Consider the following 25,818-nt stretch of genomic DNA (forward strand, 5'->3'; position numbering starts at 1 on the left):
GAGTGGGAGAAAATATTTTCAAAGGATGCAACTGACAGGGCTTAATTTTCAAAATATACAAACAGCTCATACAACTCAATAACAGCAACAACAAAAAAAGCCCAGTGAAAAATGGGCAGAAGACCAAAAGAGACATTTCTTTGAAGACGACATACCGATGGCCAATAGGCACATGAAAAGATGCTTAACATTATTAATTATTAGAGAAATACAAATCAAAACTACCGTGAGGTACCACCACACACTGGTCAGAATGGCCATCATCAAAAAGTCTGCTGCTGCTGCTGCTGCTGCTGCTGCTGCTGCTGCTGCTGCTGCTGCTGCTGCTGCTGCTGCTGCTGCTGCTGCTGCTGCTAAGTTGCTTCAGTCGTGTCCGACTCTGTGCGACCCTATAGACGGCAGCCCACCAGGCTCCCCCATCCCTGGGATTCTCTAGGCAAGAATACTGGAGTGGGTTGCCATTTCCTTCTCCAATGCATGAAAGTGAAGTCGTTCATTCGTGTCTGACTCTTAGTGACCCCATGGACTGCAGCCTACCAGGCTCCTCCGTCCATGGGACTTTCCAGGCAACAGTACTGGAGTGGGGTGCCACTGCCTTCTCCAATCAAAAAGTCTACAAACAACAAATGCTGGGGCGGGCAGGGCAGGGAGGCAGTGCCGGGGTTAGGTGGGGGTGGGGGTGGGGCTGCAGAGAAAAGGGAACCTTCCTACACTGCTGGAGAAAATGTAAACTGATACAGCCCCTAAAAAAACACTATGGAGGTTCCTTAAAAAAATAAAAATAGAGTTGCCATATTAAAAATAGAGTGCCAGCAATCCATTCCTGGGCATTTATCTGGAGGAAACTCTAATTCAAGAAGATATAATGCACCCCTATGTTCACAGCAGCACTATTTACAATAGTTAAGACATGGAAGTACCCTAAATGTCCACTGACAGATAAATGGATAAAGAAGATGTGGTATATATATATATATATATACATGGAATGGAATATTACTCAGCCATAAAAAAGAATGAAATAATGCCATTTGCAGCAACAGGAATGGAATTACTGTGCTATATAAAGTCAGAAAGAAAGCCAAAAATGCCATATGATAGCACTTATATACAGAATCTAAAATCCGACACAGATGAACTTGTTTATGAAACAGAAACAGACTCACAGACACAGAGAACAAACTTACATCTCCCAAAGGGGAAAAGGTGAGGCACAGGGATAAGTTAGAAGTTTGGGATTAGCAGATTAGTGCTGTTGCTTAGTCACTAAGTCGAGTCCAACTCTGTTGAGACTCCATGGACTGCAGCCCACCCGGTTCCCTCGCCATGGGATTTCCCAGGCAAGTATACTGGAGCGGGTTGCCATTTCCTCCTCCAGGGGATCTTCCCAACCCAGGGACCGAACCCATGACTCCTGCGTTAGCAGGTGAATTCTTTATCACTGAGCCACCTGGGATACAAACTACTATACATAAAATAGATGAATAAAAAGGTCCCGCTGTACAGCACAGGGAACTATATTCAGTATCCTATAATAAACCATAATGGAAAAGAATATAAAAAGGAAAAAAAACTATATATATAGTTAAATGTGTGTGTGTGTATAACTGAATCACTGCTGTACAGCAGTAACTAATCCAACACTGTAAATCAAACATACTTCAATTTTTTAAAAGGCTACAAAGTTTTATATCATGATTAGATTTTAGATCTGTTTGGTTTGAGGTAGGGGAGCAGAGTGTAAAGAATAAAGCTAAAGAGGATTAAGTTACCAAAAAAAAAAAATTTAAAAATTGGGACTAAATTGGTCTAAATTTAGCCTTGAACCAATCTCTTTTTTTAATCTTAATTATGGCTAGGCCAAGTCTAACTATCTATAATTCATTTTATGACCTCCAAATCACAACCTAGAGAGAACACTTTAGACACTGGGTAACCCCGAAGGCAGCTTTCACAATATTCAGTCATTTTATCATTTTGTTTTTCTCCAGAGAATAGAGCGGAATGTGTAAGGGGGAGGGGAGGGCGAAGCAAGGGAGGAGGAAGGGAGAGAGGGAGGGCCACCTGGGTAGTGATGTGTGTGGTAAGGGGAAACGAATGACATTTTAATTGATTTAAGATTCTATTTAAATTTGTTCCAGTTCCTTGATATTTTGCCTATTGGGGATATATCTAAATTGAGATCATACCCTTATTCTAGATTTAACATTCTTGGTGTATTTCATGAGTGGATGATGCAAAGGCTACCTGAAACCCCAGTTCCAATGCATACACCCATGCCCACCTGCCACCAATACAGGTTCCAAGAAAAGAGGTTATGCCTAAAATAAGGAAGGTAGAGAAACCATCTGTCACTTTCTATGTGGGGAGACAACTGGTTCACTTCTGTCACACCTAGTAACTGCCTTCAGGAACAGACTCCTCTGTCAGCCCAGAAGGCACATCTGATCAGGAACCTCAGCAGGCTGCTCTGCCCACACAGCCCCCACCACCACCTATTCTGTGTATGTCCCAGCACTTTTGCCTCTGAATTCCTATTTCATGATTTTACCTATCATGTTACCAACTATCATTGAACCCCTCTCCTCCAAAGACACACACAGAAAGCATTCTTGGTTATTATCAGCATATCATATAATAATGTGTTCAAAAATCATCCACAGAGATAAACTGAGTATTTTTGAGTTCAGAAGTTAATACAGTTAAGCATTGGTGGTATAGCGGTGAGCAGAGCTGCCTTCCAGAAGTTATACAGTTAAAAGTTACTCAGGAAAATACCATTAAAACCTAGACTTTGGAACCAGGAGTCAACCAGTTTTAAAAGTCTCCATGCAAAAACCTGAACTAGACTGTAACGCTGTGTGCGGTTTTTTAAAAGTCCCAATTCAATGGCAAGCAAAACATTTCTTCCCACTTTGGTCCTGTGGGTTTCAAGTCCAAGAATGAGCCACTTAGGCCTGCAGCCCAGGGCTTAGGCACTTACATACAGAGGTACTTCGCTGCAGTTCAGCTCCATGGTTTCCGCAACTGCAATGAAAATAACAAACGAGAGTTATTGGAGGAGTCCCCGTGTGACCAACCAGTAGAGCCGTATCCTGCCTTTCAGTTAGGAGGGGAGAGATACCCACTAGATAGGAAAACTGCAGAGTCAAAACTAAGAACAAAGGAATAAGATGCTCTCTGTATAAAATAACTTCCCCCCTTTCTTCTTTCACATGAATATCTACAATAAGGAAAACTTATCACCCCCAACATTATCCCACTGACTGCTCCGAAACAGAAATTATCAATATATTTCAGAAAGCCAAGAAAGGGCAACACACGCATGTGGCAAGTTTTGCTTTAGTTAATCACTTAGGCTACTCTGAGGTCAGAATCCACTCCTGGCTGGATGGGGCAGGAGCCTATGGTAACAAGACAAATCTAGGACCTGTTACTCAGGACCTGAAAGTTTTCTCTGGAGGGAGGCAGCCCACTGTCAGCCTAGCCAGCCTCTCCACTAGCTGTACACACCCCATCTGCACCCAGAAACCAGCTAGCAGCTTAGACAAAAGAAGCATCATTTTAAAGAGGTTCACTGAACACCTTCAATGGGCTCAGCATCGCACAAAGATGACCAGGAAGTGATCCACCCCTCAGGGAGCTCACAGCTGAACAGACACCCAAAGATGGGAAGAAAGTGAAGAGTGGGCTGCGTGTGAACTCTGAGGAGGGCCGACAAGGAGACTCATGGCCCCCATCACCTCTCCTCTCTCCCCCCACACACCTGCGTCCTCTGGGAAACAGCTCTGCTCACCAGGCCAAGCCTGGCCCTGGTCTCCAGGCCACCACCAGCTGCAGTACTTTGGGGATGTCTCTTAAGAAGGCAGACACGTAGCACCTGAATTGTGACTTTTGAGTACAGTAATCCCTAGAGGACACACATGACCCAGAGGACAAATAGAAAGAATTCTATTTTATTTTTTTATAAAATCATTTAGCTCACATTTTACTAATAGTTCATAAACATGCTGGCGCTGGCCACCTTCCTGGGTCACAAGTTACCTTCCATGCTCATCTGGAGAGAAGGCCGAGGGCATCACAAGGCTGAGCGGTTGACAATCAGGCCCCACCTGGGTCCTCATTTTCAACGCTTTGGGCCCTGTGGCAGTTCATGCGGACACACTTAAATGGGCTCCCAGGTTATCATTAACAATTTTTAATGAAACTAACCTCATAAATTGGATGAATGGTTTAAGGAGTCCAGGAAAGAAAGTTCAAATTAAAAATAACACTAACCACAAAAATGACAAAACTGAGACTCCCAATCCCAAAAGGAATTGTTCATCAGCTACACTATGAAATAAAAATAATGACCAACCTGGGAGCACTGATAAGTACATGCCCCCAAGGTTCAAAATGATCAAGAAGGCATTTAAAATATGAACGTAGGACCTCCCAGGTAGTAAGGTACGGCGGATGGGAATCCGCCTGAAATGCAGGGAAGGGTTGATCCCTGGGCGATCAACCCATGGGACCGATCGCAGGCTGAGCAGCAACTAAGACCCTGCACCACAACTGCTGAGCCTCTGCCCTAGGGCCCACAAGCCACAGCTACTGAAGCCGGTGTGACTAGAGCCTGTGCTCCACAAGAGAAACCACCGTAATGAGAAGCTCACACAACGCAACTAGAGAAAGCCCATGCTGCTGCTGCTGAGTCGCGTCAGTCGTGTCCGACTCTGTGCGACCCCATAGACGACAGCCCACCAGGCTCTGCCCTCCCTGGTATTCTCCAGGCAAGAACACTGGAGTGGGTTGCCATTTCCTTCTCCAATGCATGAAAGTGAAAAGTGAAAGTGAGGTCACTTAGTTGTGCCCGACTCTTCGCGACTCCATGGACTGTAGCCCACCAGGCTTTTCCGTCCATGGGATTTTCCAGACAAGAGTACTGGGGTGGGATGCCATCGCCTTCTCCGGAGAAAGCCCATACTCAGCAACAAAGACCCAGTGCAACCAAAATTAAATAAATAAAATTTAAAACATGTAGGGCTCCCCTGGGAGGCCCAGCTGGTAAAGAATACGCCTGCACTGTGGGAGACTTGGGTTTGGTCCCTGGGTTGGGAAGATCCCCTGGAGAAGGGAAAGGCTACCCACTCCAGTATTCTGGTCTAGAGAATTCCATGTACTATGTAGTCCATGGGATCGCAAAGAGTCAGACATGACTGAGCAACTTTCACTTTCAAATGAATGTATATCCACAGCTCATGTACCATGATTGTCACACTGAATGTACTCTGTCTCAAAATACTAGTCAGTTTTCACCTGTTAACAGTCATGCCATACACAACTCCAATCTTCTATAAAACTTTACTGAACTTGATAATAAAATCAGAAGATTCTTTGAAGATTTCTACTTAATAGTGAAAGAAACAAATGCATTCTATGGTAAGCACAGTGCTAAGAAAAAATGGCTGAAACACAGAGTGAAAAACACAAAGTATAAAAACTAAAGCATGTTCCTTTACGAGCAAAACTTTTAAAACTGAATATTTTAAGAAGCCTATTAGGACAAATTAAGCTGTGTGAAAGACTTGCCATATAGTTAGAGAAAAGTACAGAGGGTATTAGATTCTGTCTGATAAAATACATTTAAAAAGTCACTTTGGGTAAAAATATGAAGATTTTCTGAAGAGTGAATGACTGCTTCAATAATGTTCAAAATACAACCCTGATGGGGCAACTTCTCAGATAGGAAGTTTAAAAAGCACAAATGCAACATCCATTCATTGTGTCATTCATGGGTGAGATATCGTAACAAAGAACTTGCAGCCAAAAGCACACAGCTTCACAGGATGTCAGTGTGGTTAATTTTATAGAAATAAGACCTTTAAACACAGTTAAATCTTTACAATCGCTGCAACAAGACGGGAAACGGCCACAAAAATCTTTACCACATTAAAGGGTGTTGGTTATATTGCAACAAAGTACTTTAAAAAGTTGCCAAACATGTACTACCTAATCTTCTAACAAAAATAGAAACCCAAATTTTTGCTGGGTTTTCCAAGATTAAAACTGGCTGTTTATAGCAGATTTTTCTTAAAATATTTTCCAAATAAATATCCTATCCCTTCTAGAAAGGGGTGATATTCAATAAGTGAAAAAGAAAAGGCATCTCAAAAGAAACAGGTTATAGACAGTATGCTAAGTCTCTTCAGTCATGTCCGACTCTGTGTGACCCCATAGACGGCAGCCCACCAGGCTCCCCCATCCCTGGGATTCTCCAGGCAAGAACACCAGAGTGGGTTGCCATTTCTTTCTCCAATGCATGAAAGTAAAAAGTGAAAGTGAAGTCACTCAGTTGTGTCTGACTCTTGGCGACCCCATGGACTGCAGCCCACCAGGCTACTCTGTCCATGGGATTTACAGTATACACCATTGTAAAAACAATATGAAAAAGTATTTGTATGTTTTTATCTTGTGATTTTGACGCAAAAATTATTTAAAGTTTGCCATCTACAAAAGCCCTCATATACACATGCTTTAAATTTTGGGGAAAGGCTTTCTAATATACTTTTTTAACCTTGCCAAATGTTTCATGAGTTTTTTCCTTTTTAATGCAACAACTTCTGATTAATTTGCAGGAAGAATTATTAACATCAGGAAAAATGGGAATTTACTAGCTACATTTAAACAAACTCTTATATAATTGTTGGATGGGATTAAAATATAAATCCTTTTATTTATAAGTACATCCAGCACTCACTTCTTCAATTAGAATCTTTTTTTTACCATAGTATGGTATCTTTTCCAGCTACGACACTTCAAAGCCAATTTCAAAATAAACAGTACTTGGAACCAGACATTCAAGCCAAAGTACTACACAGCATTAAGATTACTAAGCATAGATTTTCAAAACAGTGGCACATTATCACTATATTACTCTGCCATGTATTACATGTCAATGCTTTTAGTGAGAACAAAAGGGGCCATTAAAAAAATTTTTTTACTACAATGTTTAACCCTTACAGCTTTTTAGATCTGAGGTATGTTTTAGAATATATGCTGTTACAGTAGTTATTGTCATTTGGTCACTAAGTCATGTCTGACTCTTTGCAACCCATGGACTGCAGCATGCCAGGCTCCCCTGTCCTTCACTGTCTCCTGGAGTTTGCTCAAATTCATGTCCATGCTACAGAAGCATGTTTTATTAATAAGTACATTAAGTAAGGGATACATGCTAACATTTCATACTTAAGGGTACAGGACAACATTTTGAAGCTCTGCTCTATAAAGTAAGCAAGCCTTCCCCACAATGGTTAGGCTGCTTTTCCCAAGTCTTCCTCCGGGTTCAGTAGACTAAGGCATGACCTGTGGAGTGCAGGGCGCTCACCAGAGCCTCTAGAGTTGTGTGTTTATCCAGTGAAAAGGCCCACGTGAGCTGAAGTGCAGTACAGAATCCAACCTGGCACAGCTCTGTGAAGGATCCAGTGTCTCCAGTCAGTACAAGGCCCACTGCATCAAACCCCTGCCTCAACTTTGGACTGTATTATCTCAGACGAAAAGTAAAACATCAAGGGCTAAACAACATATTTACATTTCACCTAGTATTCAACAACTCATATTTTATTATTTCCGTTTACCTTTTCCCTGTTTTCAGTGAAGACAGTTACGAACCATTTTGAGCAGCAGTTTTCTTGTTTTTCAGAGAAACTATATTTCACTGCTTGAAAAAATAAACTAAAACCAACCCCTCCCCACCCCCCACCAGTTCTCAACCTCAGTTCCAACACTTATAAAACCTCTATCAGGATCACCTACTTAAGCTGTAAAGAACAAAGTCCAAGCAAATATATCCCCAAATAAAACTTCAAACCAAATCAGATATTAACAACTATATCCTCGCTTTTCTGAAATTAATTCCTCTGTTATAGCTAAAAGCAGTAGGCTCTGTGTTCACTGCAGAGCTGCAAGAGCTGCATGGTGAAATGTGGCCACACCTCCTTTTACATCAAGTTTAATGATAAAAAATTCGTATTTGCTGAACAAGTCACAATTGCCTAAGTTCTTCACGTGCTGTAGCTTTGCACTATGTAAGTAAAGTGTCATGCACAGTAGTTCATTTTCTAATGCTTGAGTTCTCCACCTGCAATTTCAAAAATTGAGACTCAAGTACTTTTATATCGTACTGCATTTTTTTCAAAATATTTCTTGGGAAACTGAAGAGCCAATACAGTTCTAGTCTTGCTGGCAGACACCATGGACTAATTTGGGGTCTCAGTAGAGAGCTGCAACTTTTAATTTTACTCCCCAAAGAGGAAACAATCTTGTGAAAAGATCAAGATACAAAAAATTCAATATTTTAGATATTTTTTGAAAGACACACACTATTCCAATATCTTTGATTGCTAGTTAACACTAAAGAAAAATATTAGGCTATTTTCAACAGGTGAAAAGAATATTTTAATGTTTAAAAATAACGTTTAACTAATACAGAAAAAAATCAATTCTTTGAAGTTCTGGGTTTCTCAAGTTTTTGCATCTAAATGAAATATTCTAAGACTGATTCAATATAAAACCATGGCTAATTTTGTCTTCAACACGCTAAAAATTGGTGTGTATGCCTCTCATACAACCTATTAACAGATAATGGTCAAATATTCATCAATACTATAAACAACTACATTTAGAAGGATAATGGTATGTGAAGTACTGTATTACATATTTTACCAACATCATCTCAGAGAACCCTCATGGCTGCTATTGTTCAATCACTAAGTCATGTCCGACTCTTTGTGACCCCATGGACTGCAGTACTCCAGGCTTCCCTGTACTTCACTAACTCCTGGAGTTTGCTCAAACTCATGTCCACTGATTCAGTAGCATCAAGAAAATGCTACTTAGTTACCTAAACCTTCATTTACAAGTCCCTCCAGTTACAATGTTAACTGCAAAGCAAGTTACCTAAACAAAAATATTTAAACGAACAGACCACTTACAGAATTACAAGCAACAACCTCCCGTGTTCATTCTTCCCCCAACCCAATGCCAGCATCTACCCTCTAGCAATTTTATCCTGTACACCAAAATTTTTTCTATAGTTGTTTGCTTTGGCTTGATGTGGTTACCAGATATTTTAGCTAAAACACAAATAAACTGAAAATAATGCTGGCAATCTTTTTTTAAGCATGAAATAAGGGCTTCCCTGGTGGCTCAGAGGGTAAAACGTCTGCCTGCAATGCAGGAGACCCGGGTTCAATCCCTGGGTCAGGAAGATCCCCTGGAGAAGGAAACGGCAACCCACTCCAGTACTCTTGCTTGGAAAATTCCATGGATGGAGGAGCCTGGTAGGCTACAGTCCATGGGGTCGCAAAGAGTCGGACACGACTGAGCGACTTCCCTTTCCCTTTCAAGGTTAAATAAAATTGAGAAGAGAGTTTGAGTACTGGAGAACTTCAAGTCACATACAAAACAATCAATGAGAATGCGACAGAGATCCATTAACAACTAAAAAGAAATAATCATAATAAGATAAAAGCTTAAAGACAGTAATTTCAACATTAAAGGAATACGGGTAACTTCTTCCCACCTAGGAGAAAATAGAAGACAATCTCGGGTATTTCTAATAAAAATGACCCTCATAATAATGCTTTGCAAATCAAATAAGACAACACCAATGTCCCACTGTATAAGTTGTGCCAAAAAGAAGTCACAACCTCCTTCAACTCACACACACAATTCATCTTATGTTCATTCTAAGAGTCAACAGAGCTGAAAACTGTGTATTAGGTCACCCTGAACAAGGCTAGGCTGGTATTTAAGCAGCCATTCCAGAACTGTAAGCTCTAGCCATGATGCTCTGCTGCCTTTCAGCCAAAGGAATAAAATATAAATTATATAAATATTTTCAGAATTTTAATTTAATTTTCAAAAACTAGAACCCCAGGCAAACCTTTTCTCCACCACTGCTACCTCTGAATTGTGGTCCCCATTTTAAGGAGCTTCACTTTAAAGGGCCTTCCTGATACCTGCCCTCTTCAGCTAGGAGGGCCTCCAGCACCCTTGTCTCGACTTCACAAGGGCAAAGAAAAGCTCAGCAAAGTTGTGCCACTTGACTGAGAATGAAACCAAGAGGTTAATTGTGGCCAAGGCATGTGGATCCAGCCTGTCTGACCCCAGAGCCCATGCTCTCCTTGGCCTCAGCACAGTCCTTTTGTAACATTACTACAATCTGAAAGACAGAAATTCATTTGGCTAAAAAGCTGTAAGAACCTCATAGCGAGGAGTATAGGCTCAGAAACAGACTGTGTTTGAACACCAGTTCTACCCTATTCTGTGCGACTCTGGGCCTGTTACTTACCTCCCTGGGCCATGTGTCAAGTAGAACCAGTAACAGTACCTACCTCTTAAGACTGTTGGGATGATTAAGAGATTTGATAGAGTAAAAGGAGAAAACACTTAATGGGCACGCAATAAATCCTAGCTGTAACTATCATTTATCATCATCGCATATTACAATGCATGCATGCTCAGTCATGTCCGACTCTTTGCGACCCCATGGACTGTACCCAGCCAGGTTTCTCTGCCCAGGGGATTCCCCAGGCAAGAACAGTGGAGTGGGTTGCCATTTCCTCCTCCAGGGGATCTTCCCGACTCAAGGATCAAACTGGTGTCTCTCCCATCTCCTGCATAGGCAGGGGGATTCTTTACCACTGGTGCCACCTGGGAAGTCCAATCATTGCATATGAAGCATACACAAAGGGTTTTTTAAGCATTTGAATCTTTATTTCAAATAAAATCATCCATAACTTCTACATATTAGACTGATCAAAGTGATTTGGCAGTAACTGGGGTGAAAGGGTAAGAACTAGGTCTATTCAGCTCAGCCTCATCTGGCAGCCCTGAAGAATTCCCAGGTATCAGGAATTCTGAAGAGCACTGTACCACATCCCTATAACACCGTCAACCTGCACAGGATTTTTCATTCATGTTTTTATTTGGCTGCGTTGGGCCTTGGTTACAGGATGTGTGATCTTTAGTCGCAGCATGTGGGATCTTTCGTGGAGGTGCACGGACGCTCCAGCTGCGGTGTGGGCTCAGCAGTTGTGGCATGCAGGCTCCGGGGTACATGGGCTTCACTGCTCTGCGCCATGCGGGATCTTAGTTCCCCAACCAGGAATGAACCTATGTCCCCCTGCACGGCAAGGCAGATTCTTTACCACTGGACCACCAGGGACATCCTAATTCCACAGAATTGTATTTGATTTTACAGAACCAAATATTCCCCCTCCACTATGAAACTTCAAAGAGCAGAGCGCAATTACTATTGGGGTAATTCTATTGCTACCTTAGTTTGAAACCTGCGGCACTGGGGACGGAAATCTTGACTCACCGCTCCTTCAGTGAACCTTGGAGTATAGAATTTTAATCGTATTTCACAACTGTTATACTAACAGGAGAAAAGAACAGTTAAACGGGAGGTAAGTCCAAGTAAAAACCTTCCATGCCGACACAATGGATGGGCAGGAAAAAGGCATTTCAGAAATAAACATCCTGCTGAATACACAGCAGTGTCTACAGACCTGCTTCAGACTGGAGTTACCCACCTGATTAATGCAGGTCGAAGCAGCTTTATGTGAAAGAGTAGAATTACTTGGTGAACTCAGTGTGGGGAAATGTCTGAAGATTAGAAAGCAGGCAACACAATAACCATTCAAAAGGATCTCATTAATTCCAACCACTGGGGGTGGGGAGGAAGAAGGGGAGCCAGTCAGTCTGAAATGGGACAGCCTAAATTAGAGGACGTTTGTAAAGTACAAAGAGGAGCAGGCGCTAGCTGCTAGCAAAATGTTCCGCCAGACCAGTCACACTTGCTTGTATTTCACAGGATGTATCTGCACACAGAGTGATTAAGCCCTCAAAAAGCTTTTTTATACATCAATGGAACATTCCCTTTACCGGCTCACTTTTGCTATTAATCTGTTTAGTGTATCCTTCATAGTCAATGCAAAGCTCACTCACTCAAGCATCGTGGGCAAGTTCCATCTTATCAGGGCATCAATGTCCTTATTAGCAACACAGCTCTAAAGCTCCTCTCTCATGTCAAAGTCAATTCACTGCACAACACTATGCAGGCTGTCATGGGAGGGATAATAAAATATTTAACGTATACATATAACACTGTCCCTAGCATGGATGAGCTAACCTGGCCAGGATAAGATCTATAGCCATGAAAAGTTGAGGGTAAAAGAGTAATACCCCTGAGCTGGCGGAACACGATAGTCTAGGACGCGCATGAAGTGATAAATGAGTTACACTGATAGAACGAGAGAAAGGAGGATTCAGCATGAAGACAGACCCGGATACATGACATTTTTATGAAACACTGAGGAATTAGATAAATTAGAGTAACAGGTCTGGAAACCAGAGGAAGTAAAGGTCACTGGCCTCTTACGTTAACACACAATTCATCCCTAAAACAACACATACTAAATCTGCAACGAGGACTTCCCTGGTGGTCCAGTGGTTAAAAACATGCCTGCCAGTGCAAGGGACATGGGTTCAATTCCTGGTCCAGGAAGATTCAACGTGCTGCAGGGCAACTGAGCCCGCATGCCCTAGAGCCTGTGCTCTGCAACAAGAGCAGCCACAGTAATGAGAAGCCCGCATCTCTACAACTAGAGTAGCCCCACTCGCCACAACTAGAGAAAAGCCCGCGCAGCAACAGACGACCCAGCGCGGCCAACATTTTAAATAAATAAATGAAAATCTGCGACAAAAGTGAACAACAGACTTCCAGGGGGCGAGACTCCTGTGCCAAAGACCTAACAACATTCCTAATTTCATGTTTGCTTTGAGTCAGAATGTAAACAAAATATACTCCAGTTTTTCTGACAATGAGCTTTTTACTTTTCCATCTTAATGGAATGCATGATCAAGTTTAATACAACTAACGGATGCTGACAATTCTCTGCTTGGGCACAGATAGTGATCATATCAAATTTATCAACCCTTGCTTCACTACCAGCATCTCATTTCTATTTTCTTATTTTGCACTCATCCTTATAAAACAAGGAAATGGAGCAAGAAAAATAAGTCACATACTGTAAAGAGTCATGCTATTAAAACCGAACTGGCAGGTGTGCACAAGTTCACTCGTTTGCTGATGCCTTAAAGCTCAAATTCAATACAAGAAAGACTGTTTTCTTGGCAGAGCTGTTCAGCCCAAGAAGTTTAAAGCAGCAATCTGGCAATATATCCCAGAGTAGTCAAGAAAAATATTACTGAGAAAGAGGCATTTGAGTTAGGTCCTCAACAGAATAAAGCCTGGCTAATACAGCTTTCTCTTATTTTGTAAATTATAGAGTTTCTCCACTTTTTACTTCAACAAAAGAAAAGTAACTCTCCCCAGAGTCTTCTGCAGGATTACTGCAAATTAAGTGGATTCATACGACTTATAGTTCATTGATGAACCTTATAGAGTCTGTGAACACCAAAAATTTAGGTATGAAATTTTGTGTGGTGTGCATTTTTCTGACAAGAGTTTACAGCTTTCAGATTCTCAAGGGACTACTGGACATTAAAGACTAAGACCTTTTTTTTTTTATCATGCTAGACATCAAAATTAAAAAGTGTTCCTCTGTGAAAGCCCAAGTGAGGGAGATCAAAAGGCATGCTACAGACTGGGAGAAAATACCCAACAAAGGACTAGTATCTAGAATATATTAAGAACGCTCAAACAGCCCAGTTAGAAAATGGACAAAAGACATGGACACTTCACTGAAGAGGATATTTGCATGGCAAATAAGGTCATGGGAAGATGTTCAACATCATTAACCACTTTAGAAATGCAAATTGAAACCACCATGGATATTAACTGGATTTACTGTGGTGATCAATTCGTAATACAATCAGTCTTCTATATCCGCAGATGTGGAACCTGAAGATACAAAGGGCTGGCTGCACTATACTGTTTCATGCAAGGGACCTGAACATCCACAGATCTGAGTGTCCACCAGTGGGCCTGGAACCAGTCCTCCATGAGTACCAAGGGATAACTATATAGATGTAAGGAATGATTGTGTTTTATACCTGAGACAAATACTATGTTCTAGGTCAATTAATTCAAAAAGAGAACTTTGGTTCATGTATTGGAATGCTACACAGCTGTTTTATCTACTATAGAAAGAAATACTTAATGCCTTGGAAAGATGTTCACTCCAAGTTAAATTTAAAATGAAAGTTATTTAAAACATATTGTATAATCCCATTTTTGGAAAATATATGTACACAATATGTAAAAAAGATATTAGAAGGCTATAAATGTGAAAAAAAACAACCACACACACACATAATGAAATATCAATATACCATTCAAATGGCTATAACAAAAACCAGTGGCATAACCAAATCTTGGAAAGGATGTAGAGATACTAATCACTTACATATTGCTGGTAAGAATGCAAAATAATATAGCTATTCTGGAAAACAGTTGGGCCAATCTCTTAAAAACTAAATACACATTGCCACCAGTAATTCCACTAACGGGTATTTCCCCCACCCCCAGAGAAATAGAACTTTATGTTCACACAAAAACCTGTATATTATTGGTCACAGCCTTATCTATAACAGCCAAAAACTAGAATCAGCCCAGACGTCTCCAACAGTTGAATGCTGAAGACAGCACAGTCTGCTGTCTGCGTGCACACTTACATGTGTACATGCCTAAGTCAGCAATATATACTACTCAGAAATTAAAAGGAACAAACTATTTACACAACATGGATCTTTAGGAAATTATGCTGATCAATAGGAGCCAATCCCAAAAGGTCACAGACCATAATCCAACATATATAATAACATTTTTAAATGAGAAAAATTAATGGGCAACAGATTAGTGCTGGCCAGAAGTGGAATACAGCATTGGGAGGGTAAGGAGGGAAGGCGGTCATGATGACACAAGGGCGACATGAGGGATCCTAGCAGTTTCAGAACCATTCAGTGTCTTGTCTGTGGCGGTGAATGCATGAACTTACACAGGAGACAAAAAAGGATGCTGAAATTTAAGACCACAGAGACTAGTAAATAGAAGTAAAACTGGGAAACCTGAATAAGATGAGTACATTGTATCACGGTCAATATCAATTTATCTTAGTAGTAGTAGTAGTTAGATGCTCAGTTATGTCCGACTCTTTGCGACCCCACAGACTGTAGCTCACCAGGCTGCTCTGTCCAAGGGATTCTCCAGGCAAGAATACTGGAGTGGATTACCATTCCCTTCTCCAGAGGATCTTCCCGAGTCAGGGATCAAACCCAGGTCTCCTACATTGCAGGCAGATTCATTACCATTTGAGCTGTAGGGCAATTGAGCTTATTATAGTTTTATAAAATATTACCATTGGGCAGAGAGTATAAAGTTTCTCCACAGTGTTTCCCGGGCACTCAGCAGTAAAGAATCTGCCTGCAATGCAGGAGACGTGGGTTAGATCCCTGAGTGAGGAAGATCCCCTCAAGAAAGAAATGGCCACCCACTCCAGTATTCTTGCCTGGGAAATCCCATGGACGGAGGAGTCTGGCGGGCTACAGTCCATGGGGTCACAAAAGAGTCGGACACAACTTAGCAACTAAACAACAACTAATAGTATTTCTTATAACTGAATGTGACTGTACAATTATCTCAATAAAACGGTCAATTTGAAAAGCCATGTTAGAATTTATGTATCCTAATCAATTTTCTCTTTTGCAGTGGCAACCATAGGTGGTCCACTGCCCCTCACCTCTCGCCCTCATTTTCCAATGATATTGCTACTGCTTAAAATATTTTTAGGATTCTTTCTCAGCCTGTGACATGTTTTGATTATTCTGTGTGACAGCTTTAAGAATAAATTTCAAATTTTAAAATGTCAAAAGAAACTCAGAACTATGTTAGAGAAGAAACATAAGTGAACAAACTAGGAAATACTATTTACGGGCAAGAAACAAAGTAACTAAGTCATGAAACTGGCTCTCTTTTGTGGAGTCACGGGCTTAGTTTAAGCTTGTGAGATCCAAGATTAAAAAACCACATACTTCTGATTGAAAATCCCTTCTAGAGGCAATGCGAAGCCAAAAAAGTATCTGAAGTGAGGCAGTAACTTACCTAAGGTCGTCTTGTCACAGGGTTGACCCAAAGACTGCTAAATAGACTACAGAGACAAAATAAAGTAGCTGGGGGAATAGGCACATGGAAAATTCTCCCGATAACTTACGGCATGTCTACTGAGATGTCAACAAATCCAACCAGAGGTGGAAGGCACCACCTCCCTCACGGCTCTCATCTGCATTTCAGACAGCAAACTGTGTCTTTGCACCACCCCCGTCCACCTCCCCATTCCCAACTAGGCTTTATACAGTCTTTGCAGGAACAAAAAGGTACTCTCCACCTACTAACCACAAAAATTAAATTCTTAAACCAGAATAGCTAGACTACTGCACCCAATTCTAAACTATAAGACTAGTGGAACAAATGAGTAAAGCCTGGAGAAATTCTCAAATGATGCTTTCACATTTAGAAATATGACCTTAATGATTAAAAGAGATGAAGCTTAACCTCAGAGAAACAGCTAGTTTCTAAATGTTTCATTTAGTTTAGCACATTTACTCCGAACTTCCTATATATGCTTAGTACTCGTAAAAAAAAAAAAAAAGTATAAATGTCTCCCTTCAAATGTCTATCAATCTATTTGAAAAGAAAGGGTATACTGATATGAAACAGGCAAATAAGCTAGAGGAACAGATAACTTAACTATATACCAAGGAAAACACAACCATTCACTTTCTCTATAAATACTGTTAGGTAGTTAGAATAGGAAAAAGGGGTCCAAAATGGCGGTGGCTAAAAGATAAGGAAGAGAAAAGCCCCCGAAAATAGAACAAAGGAAGGTCCGACTGGAGTGAGGACCTCAGGGAGAATAAACAACACTCCTGGCTAACCCCATTTACATAGGGCAGGCCCGGCGGGGGGGTGGGGGTGGGGGGGACATAAAAAGAGCCAAGGGGCTGGGGCGCTCTCTCTCTACCCCCTCCTCCTCACGCGCCACGGTGCTCTTCTCTTCGCATCTTTGTGTCGACATGCCCTCACGCCTCGAGGATGGATTTTCCTATTATCTAAATAAAATAGAGCTGTAACACTGATCTGTCTAAGAGCTATAACACAGTCCATTCGAGACCTGAGAGCTATAACACGCTCCGTCCAAGACCTGAGAGCTGCGACACGCCGAGGGCTTTAATGTCCGTCACTCCAAATCTTTGTTGTGACGAGACAAAGAACCAAGGAGCATACACTTGCCTGACAATACTTATTGCGTGTCTATTATATCCTAGGTACTGGGGATGCAGGGATGAGTTCTTCCTAGAGAAGCTGCCAGCCCAGTGAGAAAACGGAAAACAACGAGAATATAAACTGTGTGGGATTCTGCGAATCCAGGGAGATGGAAACACTCAAATCAGCCAGTAGCCGAGGTAGCAGGCACGGTTCCCCAAGGAGATAAGGCCTAAGCTAAGTCTTAAAGAATACATACAACTGCTTTTTACTAGGGGCACTCCTACTTAGAAACGCATTTGGAAATGAGGGCAGAGCATGTCTGGTTCTTACGTGACTGAGTTGGTGGGGCAGGGGAGGAGCAGAAGAGGGAAGGGAACAGCTCCTGGCATTCAGCATCAGAGACCGTGCATGCTGAGCATTCAATAATACTGGATTGATTCTGCTCAAAGAACTGTCCCACCCAAATGCCAATAGCAACCCTTGTTGAAAATCACTGATGTTCACCAGGTAGACCGTGAAACGGGAGGACATTCCAAGTAGAAGAAATAGGAGTAACTACATGGAAGCATTCAAGAAAGGGTTATTCATGGAGCTACAAACACCTCCAGGACTACTGAAAGTGTGCATAGGGTAGTCGTGGGAGAGAAAGATGGAAAATTTTTCCAGGCCCCAGTGTTACATCATACTAAGTAACATGAACTTAAAGCCAGTTAGTGGCTTTAGGCAACAGAGGCAAGCAACCCAAATTGCGTGTTAGAGAGATCACTGTGACACAGGGCTAAGATGAACTGAAAAGAGAGAGACCAAAGTCAGGGACGTCAACCAAGAGACCATTGCTATTGTTTAGGTGAAAGACAGGGAGAGCCTGATTCAAAGCAATGTTTTAGGGAGGACAAAGAAATGTGAGAGATTAAAGAACAAAATGAAGAGGCCTTGGTGCTTAACTAGATGTAAGGCATAAGGACCAGGAGGAACAAATCTACAGTAACTCCGTGGTTCCTGGCTTAGACAATGGGGATGACGGTGCCACTGACCAAGAAGGGGAAAGTGGAAGGGGAGGCAGATAGATGACTTGGAAAGAAATAAAAATGAGTTCTGGCCATTAAGAGCTTGAGATGTGATGACTGGTGTCCAAGACAGGTCAAAAGCAGGGACCTGGAGTTCAAGAAAGAGGTCTGGGCTGGAGAGAAAGATTTTGATAATACAGTAACAGTAATTAAAGTCATTTGGGAGTAAATGAGATGGAGTAAGGGAATGGATACACACAAACTCAAAAAGGGCTTAGAACAGAAACGTGGAGAACTCCAAGAGAAAGGCAGAGGAAGCAGAGCTCACAAAAGGCATTGAGGAACAGAGAAACAGGGCTGACATTTACGGAGCACTATTTATTGTATTAGCCAATTTTCATCCAGTCCTCACAAACATATAGAGTACCTTCCGCTACTGTCCCCATTTTACAGATGGGAAAAGTAAGGCATAGAGAGATTAAACACTTTGCTCAAAAGCACACAACAATTAAACGGTAGGATGGAAATTTAAAACCAAGCAGTCTTGTTCCAGATTCCACACTCCCAACCATCTATTACCATGTTAGAAATTTAGAAGGGGGCTGCTGCTGCTGCTGCTGCTAAGTCATGTCCAACTCTGTGCGACCCCATAGACGACAGCCCACCAGGCTCCCCCGTCCCTGGGATTCTCTAGGGAAGAACACTGAAGTGGGTTGCCATTTCTTTCTCCAATGCATGAAAGTGAAAAGTAAGGGTGAAGTCGCTCAGTCATGCCGGACTCTTAGCAACCCCATGGACTGCAGCCCACAGGCTCCTCCGTCCATGTTAGAAATTCAGAAGGGGACAAATGTGACAAAATCCAAGAGAAATGAACAAAGGAGCAAAAGCTGCGAAGCAAAGCAAGATAAGAACTGAGAAGGAACACTGAAGCCGTGATTGGAGAGGTCACTGGTCTGCCTGGCCACACCCATGCTGGAAGGAGCAGCCTAATGAGAGCAGTGCAGCAGTAACCAGGAGGCGAGGAGTGGAGGAAGGAACGCTAAACAGCAAATGCTTTAAGAGTTTAGGAAGATGAGAGCTTTGCAGTTGAAGTTGTTAGAAAAGACTCTGCCTGGTGTGTCTCTCAAGCTGTGTCTCAGAAAGGAGGAACAGACTGAGAACTGGTGTTCCAATGTTTTCAAAAGCCAAGTCGAAAACTGTTTTGTTACTGTGACTAAGATCCAGCTATACCCCTGGGCTCCTGTGATCTGAACAAACGACCCACCTATGATAAGAATAATAACTACTGTGCACGCGCTCGTTTCTTTTCTGTGATGGCCGTCTGCGGCGGCTTCTGAGGAGTCTTATCTCCTTTTTTCTCCCCCTCTGAGATGTCGCGGTAACTTTATGGTCCCACCCCAAACCGAGATGCGATTGAACTATCTTTAGTAACTCTCCTTCCAATGACATATTAGAAAGTCTTGTAGCAACTTCATGCTGACTCCTGGCCCCTTCAATTTCCGTCTTGGAGGTTCTCTCACCCATGACCGTTGCTGGTTATAAGACTTGCAGGATGGAAAACAATGTTTTTTGGTTTGGGGATTTTTAAAAATTATGAATATTCTGATATAGTATACCTTTTATACATTTACTTCCTCTGGCCGGGCCATGTGGCTGGCAGGATGTTAGTTCCCTGACCAGGCATCCAACCCCGTGCCCCTGGCTGTGACAATGCAAGCGTTCTAATCAGTGAACCACCGGGGAATTGCGGCAGCACTTAAGACTTTAAAGGGCAGCAGGTTCGCTTCTCGGCAGCATGTGTTCAAGGTCTGTCCCTGCAGTTCCGTAACTTGGGTAGTTTAATCTCGGCCTCAGTTTCTTTCATTTGTAGAATGGAGAAAAGAGGAATGCCATTGTAATAACTTGTTGAGAGGATGGAATTAAGTCACACAGATTGCCTGGCACCATAGTCGGACGACTGACCTGCACGTCAGGACCGCAATGGACCTTCACCAGTTTCCTCTGGCTTCGCCCTGCCCAGGCATAGTTCACCATCTTTCCGGTCCTAACGTATGTGCTCATGCGTAGGAAAATCTGAAGATGGAGCCGGGCGGGCAGAGGAGGACACCAAGAGAGGGATCAGCTTTTGGCCACCAGTGGGGTCTCCCGCACCAGCCTCTCTGATGCCAGTGCCACAAGCCTCGTCGATGTATCAGGGAGTCAGCTGTCCTCACTGTGCGGCGGGTAGAAGATGAGGGGCCTGTGCGACCGCCATCCCTGGGTGAGCTTCAGGCACTGTGACCCATGTCTCCAGAGTCCGGAGCACCCAGGAGTTCCAGTTCCCCACCTCTCCAGCCCGGGCGCCTCCTCTCACCCCCTGACAGTGAGGCTTACTAAGGAGAGACAGACAGTGATGCTGACCGCCCAGACACTCAGGAAAAGCCCCAGCGACCCCGCTGCCGAGGCCCCACAAGGCCCACCCTTCCAGGAGCCCCACCAGATGAGGTCTACCTGTCTTGACAGCCCCGCAGAGCCAGCACCTGCTGTCCTTGGCCCTCCCAGCCAGGGTGACAGTCGTGTGAGCTCCCCATCTTGGGAGGATGGGACAACTCTTCAGCCACCCCCTGCCAAGCCCCTGCTGTTGCCCCATGGCCCCCTCCGGCCTGGCCCTCGTCTCACCCCTATGGTGGGGCCTGTTCCCCACCTAATGGCAGAAGATCTTACCACCACCTATACCCAGAAGGCCAAACAACCCAAGCTACAAAGGGCAGAGAGTCTCCAAGAGAGGAGTGTGAAAGAGGCCAAGACCAAATGCGGGACGATTGCCTCCCTGCTCTCCGCAGCCCCCAACCTCCATTCCAAGGGGGTACTGATGTTTAAGAAACGTCGGCAGAGAGACAAGAAGTACCCCCTAGTGAGCTTTGGGGCTGCCGCCAGGACCAGTGCTGAGGAGGAGGACGGCTTGCCTCCAACCAGTGAGTCCGAGCTGTACGAAGAGGCTTTCTCCTACGCCCGCAGCCTCACCAACCAGTCCGACTGGGACAGCCCCTACCTGGACACGGAGCTACCAGGCCGAGCTCAGGCACAGCAGAGGGCCGGGGGCTGGGAGGGCAGCGGAGTGAGGCCTCCGGGCGAGGGGCCAACTCTGAACAGCAGCGCCAGTGCGCAGCCTCCATCACCTAGCAGCTGGCCCGGGAAGGTCCAGCGGCCACGCTCAATGGACAGGGCCTGCAGTCTCCACCTCAGCCACAAAGCACTCCGCCAGAGGCGGCTCTGCTCCCATTCAGCCCCTGTAGCCAGCCCCCAGACCTTTCCTCGCTGGCTGTGGAACCTCTACCTCAGCTCCAAGCATCTTTAACCGCTCAGCTAGGCCCTTTACTCCCGGTTTACAAGGGCAGCGGTCAGGTACCACCCCGGTTATTTTCTGGCCCCTAGTTCCCAAGAGGGCAAATGAGAGCCTGGGAGGCCTCAGCGCTGCCCCACTGCCTTTCCTGTCTCCTCCGCAGGTTACCTTTCCTGTGCCCAGCTTCACTTCAGGGGTTCCCAGCCACGTGCCAGTCCCCGCTTCCCCCAGCACCCCACGCCCCTCCAGCCCCGTGACGGCCACCAGCTCCCTCTACATCCCAGCCCCTAATCATCCTGTTACACCAGGCGGAGCCCCAGAGACCCCGACCCCGCTAGCCATGACCTCCACCACTTCTATCTTTCTGTCGTCACCTCTGCGACCTGCTGCGCACCCAGAAGCGCCTACCCCTAGCTCCGCGGCCCCTGAGCCCCTAGCACCCAGGAGCAACACATCTCCGTGCCAGCTGCTCGCACGGGCATCCTCCAGGAGGCCCGGCGTCGGGGAACCCAAAAGCAGATGTTCCGGTCAGGAAATGAGGAGATGAAGAACTCGCCCAACCCCGAGCTGCTATCGTTGGTGCAAAACCTGGATGAAAAACCCTGGGTTGGGGGCGCAGAATCTGGTCCAGAAGAGGATGCTCTGAGCCTCGGGGCTGAAGTCTGCAACTTCATGCAGCCACCAGGGGGCAGGAGTTACAAGACGTTGCCTCACGTGACAGCTAAAACCCCGCCTCCAATGGCTCCCAAGATCCCACCCCATACGACTCCTAAGACTCCACCCCCAGTGGTTCCTAAGCCTCCTTCTCGAGGATTCCTTGATGGGTTAGTGAACCGGGCAGCCCCTTCTGCTGAAATCCCTGAAACACCAAGGCTTCAGGGGAGGGGAGGGGAGCTGTTTGCCATACCTCAGAGCCGAGCGGACAGGTATATGGTGGAAGCTCCACTTGGTCCTGGCCTTGGCCCTCGGCCCAGAAACCCTTCTCCTACCCCCTCACTGCCCTCTTCCTGGAAATATTCACCCAATATACGTGCTCCACCTCCTATTGCTTACAACCCACTGCTCTCACCCTTTTCCCCAAGCTGCCCGAACTCTCCCTAGTAAGACCCAATCCCAAGGGCCTCGGGAGCCCCTAAGCGGGGCATCAAGGCTCTGGATTTCATGCGGCACCAGCCCTACCAACTTAAAACTGCCATGTTCTGTTTTGATGAGGTTCCCCCAACTCCTGGACCCACCTCCTCAGGGCCTCCCAAAACTGCCAGAGTCCAGGAGATCTGCGGATTTTCAACTCCAGGGCCCAGCCCACTGCGGAACCCCTGACCCCCACTGTGCTTGCCCCCAGAGCGGCCACTACATTGGATGAGCCCATCTGGAGGACAGAGCTGGCCTCAGCCCCTGTCCTTCGCCCACCCCCTCCTCCAGAGTCTCCCAGGGGTCTTGGGACTTCCCCCAGCTCCTGTGGCTTCCAAGTAGCCAGGTCCCGGTTCTCAGCTACCAGAACAGGATGGCAGGCTCATGTGTGGAGGCCTGGGGCAGGCCACCACTGAACAGGGCACAGCTCCCAGGCCCAAGGGGAGGTGGAACATCCAGTTCCTAAAATTGCTTCTCCTTCCCAACCTTCTCCCTGCCCCACCCCTCGCAAGCAGGCTAAATTCCCCCCGCCAGAGATAGTTTTGGAGTTGGTGTCGTTCCCCAGCTTCCTCCTGGCTCCCAACCTCCCTGCTGCCTTGCGGCCTCCTCTCTCTGCTTCGGTGTCTGTCCTTCTCCTTGTAGTTCCTTGCCTGGATCTCTGTAGGTCTCTTCACCTACACTCCTCTGCTGGTCCCTATTTCTCTACATTTGTGCCTTTTTCTATGGGCCTTGTTTTAACATTCAATGAGAAACACACTGGGAAGTTACTACCAAGACCTCAGGCGAGAAGCTCACCACCAGACAGGCAGCAAAGGGACTGAACTGACCCCTATTTGCATTAAGTGGCTCGCTGCTCCTCACTCTTTCCCAGCTCGGCTGGTATGTTCCTAGGCATGTGTATGTCTGTGAATGTGTCTGTTATGTGCAAGTGTGTGCATAAACACAGATGTGCTCTTCTGTCTGAGGCAAGACTAAGCGGAGCAGTCTAAATAAAGACCCAATCTGGGTCTCACCTTTGCCCTGATTAAGAAAGAAAAAAAGAAGAACTACAAATTTCTATCACATATACAATTAGGATGTAAAATCAGCAGTGGAGATTCAAGATTAAAACAGAAAAGAACTTTCCTACAGATTAAATATTAAAACAGTGCAATGAGTTACCAAAAAAATCTTCAACTAACAAATTAAATACATTGTCCTGAATATTACTAAAGACAAAGAGAAATATAAGATCCCGCCCTCGAGACATTTACAGAGAGACAAGTTCAAACACATGAGGAGTTCAGCAGCAATTTAAGAGCTTAAACAATAATTCAATAATAATACATAATTGTGGGCTTCCCTGGTGGTTCAGTGGTTAAAAAATAAAAAATCCACCTGCCAATGCGGATTCGATTGGACCAGAGACACGGGTTCGATCGCTGGTCCAAGAAGATCCCACACGCCATAGAGCAACTAAGCACATGGGCCACAACTACTGAGCCCGTACTCTGGAGCTTGGGAGCCACAACTACTGAGCCCACACGCCCTAGAGCCCAAGCTCTTCAACAAGAGAAGCCACCACAATGAGCAGCCAGTGCTCAGCATCTAGAGCGTAGCCCCTGCTCACTGCAACCAGAGAAAGCACTCAGAGCAATGAAGAATCAGCACAGAGCCAAAAATAATGTAATTTTAAATAATAGTGCACAACTGTGTAGAGCTCATGAGGGACTGCAGTGAGGTCAGGGGGAATGAGGACTCAGAAGGGGCCATGGTCTTTGGAAATTAGAAGGTTATGGGGAATCACCTCTACTGCAGTGAAGAGGAAAATGAAGGGCTTTTGTTAGATAATTTGGTCTTTTCATGTTGTTGGGGACCTGTGCATACTTACAAGGAAAGGGGAAAGAGGAGAATGTTCGAAGTGCTGATGAGAATAGACCTTGGCCGTTGGCACCCAGTGACCAAGCATGTTAAATGTCCCAAAACAGGAACAGTCCTGCATCCTGAAGAAACATGCCATGTTCTTCTTAGAAATCTGGGCAGATTTCCATTCTGCTCCTGATGGCTCAGATGTGCCTTTTCTTCAAAAGAGAGCCTGCTGCTGCTGCTAAGTCGCTTCAGTCATGTCCGACTCTGTGCGACCCCATAGATGGCAGCCCACCAGGCTCCCCCGTCCCTGGGATTCTCCAGGCCAAGAACACTCGAGTGGGTTGCCATTTCCTTCTCCAGTGCATGAAAGTGAAAAGTGAAAGTGAAGTCACTCAGCCGTGTCCAACTCTTAGCGATCTCATGGACTGCAGCCTACCAGGCTCCTCCGTCCATGGGATTTTCCAGGCAAGAGTACTGGAGTGGGTTGCCATTGCCTTCTCCGAAAAGAGAGCCTAGCCAACTTCAAGTCTCCTCCAGAAAGGGCCTTCCTCATGGGAGAGTTCCTACATTCTAGAAAGTCATACCAGTTAACTACATAATACTCTCCTTGATACAATCCCCCAGGACATCAGCACATAATTTCTTTTCAGATCTACCATTAAAATTCCTAATATTTTCATTTAAATTATCATTTAATTACCCAACTCATAAATTATATATTAATGTTGATTTTCAGTTAAAAATTAAAACAGAGGGATACGCTCGTGTGCGGTGGCGGAGTCGGCATCGGCTGCAGCGGGAGACTGGCGCGATGTCTCACGCCATCTTGCTGGTACAGCCTACCAAGAGGCCAGAAGGCTGAACTTACGCTATGAATCTGTGAATGAGCGCATGGAAGGTGTTTGTAAAACATATGAGAACATCTAAAGAGAACGAATCCCAACAGCCCCTCTATCACATTTGATAGCAGTCAGTTGTTTGATTTTACTGATGACCTGGCAGACCTCAGCTGCCTTGTTTACCGAGCTGATACCCAGACATGCCGGCCTTATAACAAAGATTGGATTAAAGAGAAGATCTACGTCCTTCGTAGACAGGCCCAACAGGCTGGGAAACAGTTGAGTTTGGAAGCGTTAGGGGAAAGGGGGGGAGCTTGGAACACAGGTATGTGCAGTGTGCTGTAGTGGGAGTTTTTTTACAGTTATCCTGTTTCCATTTTGGCATACCCTAGC

At 44.6% G+C, this 25,818-nt stretch overlaps 1 protein-coding gene and 2 pseudogenes across 2 annotated transcripts in view; 2 read left to right on the plus strand and 1 right to left on the minus strand.

Moving 5' to 3' along the window:
* The window catches only part of ARHGEF28 (Rho guanine nucleotide exchange factor 28), a 344,574-nt gene that overhangs the window by 275,227 nt on the left and 43,529 nt on the right, over positions 1-25,818 (minus strand). For both annotated transcript variants that reach the window (XM_018065570.1, XM_018065568.1), the window contains exon 2: positions 2,984-3,027. In XM_018065570.1, the coding sequence (XP_017921059.1) occupies positions 2,984-3,016 (33 nt within the window). In that variant the 5' untranslated portion in view covers positions 3,017-3,027. The remainder of the gene's footprint in view (positions 1-2,983; positions 3,028-25,818) is intronic.
* LOC102182259 lies at positions 20,345-23,167 on the plus strand (annotated as a pseudogene).
* LOC102182540 lies at positions 25,397-25,770 on the plus strand (annotated as a pseudogene).

The sequence above is a fragment of the Capra hircus genome, chromosome 20 (genome assembly GCF_001704415.2).
Source record: "Capra hircus breed San Clemente chromosome 20, ASM170441v1, whole genome shotgun sequence".
NCBI classification, from domain to species: domain Eukaryota; kingdom Metazoa; phylum Chordata; class Mammalia; order Artiodactyla; family Bovidae; genus Capra; species Capra hircus.